Consider the following 6,816-nt stretch of genomic DNA (forward strand, 5'->3'; position numbering starts at 1 on the left):
GCTGCTCAAGGCTGGCATTTCCAGTAGTGTGCAATACAAACTGAGCTAGAGCAAACAGAACATGAAGTTTCAACCACCCAGTCCATCTATAGCAGGGGTGGGGAACATCCGGCCCGCAGGCTGTATACGGCCCACGAAATCATTTGGTCTGGCCCTGCCAAGGGAACCACAGGCGGAACTCGAAATCCAATAAATTCAATTAAACATCTGACTAAATATAGCAGGCTAATTTTTTCAGTTGATAATTTTGTATGGCCCGCAAATGATGTTATAAATATCCAAATGGCCCGTGGCACAAAAAAGGTTCCCCACCCCTGGTCTATAGGATAGTATCAGTGCAACCCCTCAGGAAGCAAAGGTATGTACATATAACCGTCAAAGGCACTAGATTTTTCCAAAGGAAGCAAAAATGTTCTTCCCATATTTTCCACCTAAATGGTAAATACCTTTTTATAAAGTGGTCATTGACCTCAGAGTTAATATGTGTAGACTACCACATAAGACTCACCCACAAAAATTACCAGCCACAGAAATGGTGAATTAACTGTATTTTTTAAGAAAGTTTTTGGGTACGATTCCAAAAACTATGAAAATTATTCTCACAGTGCTGATCTGCAGAGGCAGTAAGTTTAAGCCTAAGGTGGGTTCAGAATCAAACTAAAGAATTCTGTTTTGAAAATACTGAGATGTTTACAGCCACATTTGTAAAGATGTTTCCTTAGGCTTGCAACCCCTTTGTTGTGACTTGAAAAAGAAAGTACAGCTACAATCATTCACCAGCATGCCCTGCACTGGCAATATCAAATGCTGTTAAACACCACAATAAATGGAATGAACAGAAAACTCTAGAGGAGATTGTTTACCACCTTGGCCCTGGGTTACTTTGCTCTAGCAGTATATTTTACCCTATTACAGTTTGCGCTAAATTATATATGCGATGTTTTAAATCAGCAACAACTTGCACCTAACCTACTACACTGAAATTCCTCCATAATTTCAATTTCATTTTTCATTTTCTATTTATCTGCCTCTATCCTGTCCGTTCTGTCTGTGGAAGCTGTTTGGGGCAAGTCCTCATTTCTTGAACACCGTTTTCTGATCGTATGAATCAAAGGCGACTCAAAAGGGGTTTTAACTGTCAGATGCATATGGAGAAAATGTGCTCCAACACAGTTTTCTCCATATAATAAAACAATGCCAACTTTGAAGGATAACCGGTCACCTATAAAAACCGGCAGGGTTCTGTTTTGAAAGAAGAAGAAGAATGACTATTACACCATTTACACCCTTCAGAGACTCCCCTTAAATGTTTGTGGCTTGCCGAACATTCCATACATATTTCGGGCAAGGTATTATGGGAGCTGAAGTGCAAGCTGTCCCCTGCTGAATTTTCACTCACTATAAAAACAATGTCTCATAAAAGTATACACATGTTTTTACTTTACAAAAAATGTCAAATATCCACTTTTGTTCACTCAAACGACACTTCTAGCATTAGAAACAAGACTTTTTAAAAATCTCAAACATAATCGATGTCTGCAAAGGGGGAGAATGTCATTGAGTAACAGCTTTCTGGAAGGAGAGACATAGAAAACGTGTGTGAAACGCACAAAAGGAGGATTCTGCAAGCTGACTTCTGCAGGGTCTGCTCACCTATGTCCTGGGTCATACCGTAAAAAGGGAAATTCTTACGTTTATACTTTTCATCATGAATCCCCACTCCAATGTAACCACAACTGTTTTATATTATCCTCATAAAATAAGCTTTAGCCTTTTCTAAGCAAAACGCTATTCTTAATTGGTTCATTTTCCAGTTGTTTGGGTTTTTAACACACACACAGTATAAAAGGGCACCACATTCCAAGCAGTTCTAGCAATTCCAGAACCATCCAAGGCTTGATCAGACAGCTGTGGCTCTGGCCTTTGGTTAAAATTATAATATGATCTCACCTGATTTTCAAAATAACTAAGCATCCTTTTAACCCATAAAAGTGTGCTAGGATTATCTAAGTTTCTGATTATCTTAAATAAAGAGAACGTCAGGGAACCACAATCCTTTTGCTTTGTTTTGTTTTTCCCTGTCTGAACCCAGAAAAATCTTCAAACAGTAATTCAGCAGCTTCCCTCCCCCAAAGTTTATTTTCAAAGGCCAGTGCCATGCAGCGCTGCCTTTCCTGTGTGCAGGTAGGAGGAAGCAGGCGCGATGTCACCACTCGTGGCCTTTTCAAGTCCTAAAGTCACTGGGAAGCCTAGAGTATTTCCTTTCTGGCTCTCAGGCCATGGACAAAAGTTGCTCCAGACAGGACAAGATATCAGATAACTATTGGAAACACTCGGTTTCAACAGAATTCCCAGTTCCATGAAAAATGCATCTCTCCAAAAGCAGCTAAGCCATTGAAAAGGTTCAAGAAAAGCATCATTACGTGAACTTAATTAAATGCAAGAATCCATAGGATTTATTTACATGAATAAGACAACTTAATGCCCTATTCACATCTTGCACAAAGAGGAAACATAAAATTCAACTCTTGTTTTTCGTTTTTTCCAAAAGCATCTGGGTCTAATCATAATCCCTTCTGGCAGCAGTGCACAAGGCTGTTTCAATCAGAATTTTAACTCAATGTTTAAGGCGCTAGAGAGTAAGTAACCATCGCAGCTGGGAAGAGGCGCTCCCGGCTCCCAGAGAACTAGGAGCCCCTGAGGTGTCCCGTCTGGCTGCAGTCTCTGGATGGAAACTAGCCCGACAGACAAGGAGCCCACACCGCCAAGCTGGGGCGCAAGTCTGTGCTCCGAGGTGACAGCTCATCTGGCCACCGCGGGGCCGGGGTGCTTGCGGGGCCAAAGCCGGGGGCGGTGGGCCGCAGAGGCCCGGCAGGGATGGGCGAGGCCGCGGCGGAAAAAGGAAAAGAGGGCCATCCGTCAGCCCCGGGAGAGGAAATTCCAGGCGCCCAGCTCCCAGGCGCCGGTCACCGGGTGACGTGAGGGAACCCAGTGTGTCCGCCGCGGCGGGGGCCCGGAGGAGGCCCGGGCTCCGCGCTCCGGGGCTCGAGGCCGGGAGAGAAGGTGCCTCGATCCTCGGCCCGGGCCCCGGGAAGGGGGGCGTGGGGGCGCCCTGAACGTCGCCCAGATCCGGAGACCTCCCCGGCGTCCTCCAGCCTCTCCCCGAGCCTAAGGGATGGGGCGCCCGGGTCCCGGCCCGGGCCTCCCGCTGGCGCCCTTACCGGTCTCGGGGGTCGATCCACGACGTCTGGCGCGTGTTGTGGTCGATGTAAAAGACGCGGCCGTCGTAGTCGCGCGCCTCCTCCCAGCCTGCGGGCAGCGGCAGCTCAGCGCTGTCCCGGGCCCGCAGCGGCGCGGAGGGCGCGGGGGGCGCGGGGGCCGCGGCGGGGGGCGCGGGCTGCGGCGGCTCCCGCGGGGGCTGCGCGGACGCCGGCGGCTCCCGCGGGGCCTCGCGCGCCTGTCCCCGCCGCCGCCGGCGGCCGCCGCTCAGCCAGGGCATGACGGCGCGGGCCCCGCCGCCGCCCGGCCGCCCCACGCGCGCCGCCTCCTCAGCCAGCACTAAGGCCGGGCGCCCGAGGCGCGGGGGCGGCCGCGGGGAGCCGCCCGCCGCGCCCGGTGCATCCTCCGCCGGGCGCCCGCGCCCCGGCGCCCGTCCGCCACCCGCTGGTTCCGAGAGTCGCCGTGCGCGCAGCCGGCCCGCTCCGCCCGGGTCGCACGAGTCGCTGTCGCGCGTAGAGTCACAATCCCTGAGCTGCTGCGGCCGCTGCTGCCGGCGACTCCTCAGTTCCCGCGGCGCGCCCGGCCATCTTCGTTCCTCAGCGCGGCCCGGCTGGAAGGGGCGGGGCGCTGGTCGGTCACGCCCCCTTCCCGCCCCCGGCCCCGCCCCCTCCTGCTCCGTTCCCAGGCCCGCTGCATCTCCTTCCATCCCCAGCAGCTGCTCCGCCTCCAGCCTCCCCTGGGACTCCTCCGCTCTCCGCTTCTCTACCCTCAGCCCCCGCCCGTCCGCCGCTTCTCCTCCTCCGCCCCGGCCGGCTGCTCCTTTTCCCCCATCCAGGGCTACTCCTCCCCCAGTGCCCCGCGCGCTCCTCCCTCTCCCCTCCCGCTCCACCCCCCCTCCCGCCTCGCCGGGAAACCGCACGGGGGCCAGGATGGGCGCCACCGCGTCCGTCCGCCCCCGGGCCACCACGGAGAGGAAGGGGGGCCGGGAGGACGGCGCCCCACCCGGGCTGCAGGCGCGGCCTGTCTAGGGCTGACTCCTTGGGGCCCAAACAATTCCCGGGGGGAGAGGGCGGTCACCTCACTTCACCCACTCCCGGAGACCTGGGGTCCTCCCCTCTGCCCTCTTGGGGTGTGGGGGAGCTGTGCCCTGGGTCTCCCGCATACCCAAGATGGTCTCCCGAATGTGGGTAAAGCCCCTGAGGGGAAACCGTGGGAGCTCGGTAGCTGGAGGAGGAACTCGAGGCCCCGTCCTCTTGCGTGGGGAGGGAGGACCACCGGGAGGTGGGGAGCTGGGCAGGTGGCCACTTGGTGTCCCTGCCCGGAGAGCTCCAGAAGGGCTTGTCCGCAATCCCCACCCTGGGCCAGGCCCCCTGACCTGCCCTGAGCATTTCCACCTTCCAGTCTGCAGGATCCCGTAGTTTGAGCACAGACCCAAGTAGGCCCCTGCTGGGGAGGAAGCCAGGTCAACTCCTAAAACATGAAACCGCAATGATAATTTATGTTCCACTCACATCCCATAACTGGGAAAACTGAAGTCCAAAGTTAGGGTTCTCTCTTGCTCCAAACCCCCCAACTACTTACTGCTCCAGATCCCTGGCCGCAAGACTTAATGTCAGGAAATGCAGGAAAATATCAGGGCGGTTATAAAACACTGTTAGTGATGCAAAACTATCTACTGAAAACTCTAACAGGGCTCCGAATGGAGATACATAGGGAAAGGACTAGAGGGAAACGGTCCAAAATGCTCATAGTCATTTGCATTCCTTTAGGGACGATTTTTAAAAAAATTACTTACCTTCCAAATTGTTTGTACAATGGTAACATTACTTTTAGAAGGAGAAAGTTGTTTTTAAAAAGAAGAATGTGAAAGCATGGAAACTGCTAATTGGGACATATCCAGGGAAGGCCTTTCCTCCCCTCCTCCCACCACAACACAGAAACTCCCTTGCTGCCCGAGTATCTGCCCCCACCCGCATGTTATATGCCGGAAATTCCATCACTGGAGTCCTTTTAGTGAAACCTGGACGGTTATGAAATGTCCAAGGGAAAGTGGGGAGAGTATCAAAAAAGCAAATACTTGGTGATTTTGTAGTTCCAGGGACTGCCCAGTGTGGAGTGCCCCTGCTCTGACATCTTCCCTGCTGATTGGCATGATTTATGGCCACTAGGGCCGCCACTGCCTTCTTTTCCCCTCTCTTCCTGTCCTCCCTGCAGACACCTTACCACCCTACATGGCCTGGCCGGCGCTGCATCCTGGCCCTCCCAGGCACCGTGTCATCTCAGAATTTCACAAATCTGGGCGCTTTCACTGGAAATTGCCCTGAATGAGGCTGGAGCGTATTGGAGTGCAGCCAGCCTCTGAAGAGGGAGGTGGAGAGAGAACACCCCTGCACTGCAAAGACTCCAGGAAGGAAAGGCAAGATGAAAGTATCAATAAAGAGGAAGGGGTGGGGGAAGCTCCATCCATTAGGAGCCAAGGCCTTTCACTGTGGGTGACAGGTGAATGACTACACCTGTGATGTAGTCATTCAGACTGGCAGCGAGGGCGCACTGGAGACCTACTACGTGTAGGACTTGTGCTGGTGCTGGGGTGCTGCAGAGAACAGGACAGGGTCTGTGCACTCCCCACTGCCCGAGTCTGGGACTAAACGAAAAAATAGGCACTATGACTGTGACTTGTTTACAGTTGAAGCCAGGGTGCCAACCTCAAACTGGGGACTCGGGAGGCCTTGTGAGACCAAAAGGAAGCCGTCTTGGATGAAGAAACTGAGGCTCAGGTCTTCAGATTCCCGAGTTCTGAGCCCTTATTCCTTGGCACGTGGACCTGCTGTCATCAAACACTTGTTGATTTGCATAACAGATGCAGCGCCCCACCCACATCTCCTTGGCTTGGGCTGCTGCCTTTCAGAGGATTAGTAGCGGCTGACAGATGTCTGAGATGGTCTGCCCACCCCCCAGGGACTCATTCTGCACTTTGACAGCCCAGCCCCCTTGCCTTGGTGGGACAAGCGCTAGTGCACCACACACCCAGAGCTGCCATGGGCTGCCCTGGCTTTGCTAGCTCCTCCCTGCCCTAGCCTGCCTCCCATGCTGCCATCAGCCAGCACCCCCATTCATTCACTTGCATAAGAACCCCCATCTCAGGCACTGCTTCCACGAGGCCTGACCTCCGAGAGTGTGCTGCGCTGGCTCCCTCCCAAGCACTTAGCAAAGGTGCATTGTTTGATTATCATAACAACAACTACAGGTATCCCTAATGGCATTTGCACATGAATAGAGAGCTCAGGAGTGTGACAAGGCCTGCTTGAGACCACGGATTAGAGACCCTCCCTGAAGAAGTTTTATCCACAACCCCTGGATGGCCCGGACTCAGATAAGTGAAGGAGGCCCCTTGCATTTGTCTTCCTAAAATGAGCCAACTTGGAAGAGGCCAGAACTTGAGGTGACCGAGGCCTGTCTATTGCATCATTAGTCCTTTTGACTTGTAATGTTTTTCCAGGCAGCTGCTGATTGTCCCTAAAGACCTGTGCAGGGGGTTGGGATAGAAGAGAAGTTGGTAGGCAGTGAGGGGACTCTTAACTCCCCAGCTTTGCCATA

At 53.4% G+C, this 6,816-nt stretch overlaps 1 protein-coding gene across 3 annotated transcripts in view; it reads right to left on the reverse strand.

Annotated features, from left to right (window-relative positions):
* The window catches only part of WWC3 (WWC family member 3), a gene marked incomplete at its 5' end in the record, with an annotated part of 93,033 nt that extends 89,534 nt beyond the window's left edge, over nt 1-3,499 (reverse strand). For all 3 annotated transcript variants that reach the window (XM_081124863.1, XM_081124864.1, XM_081124862.1), the window contains one exon: nt 3,222-3,499. In XM_081124863.1, the coding sequence (XP_080980989.1) occupies nt 3,222-3,499 (278 nt within the window). The remainder of the gene's footprint in view (nt 1-3,221) is intronic.
* Between the last annotated feature and the right edge of the window lie 3,317 nt (nt 3,500-6,816).

The sequence above is a fragment of the Miniopterus schreibersii genome (genome assembly GCF_964146895.1).
Source record: "Miniopterus schreibersii genome assembly, chromosome: X".
Classification (NCBI taxonomy): Eukaryota; Metazoa; Chordata; class Mammalia; order Chiroptera; family Miniopteridae; genus Miniopterus; species Miniopterus schreibersii.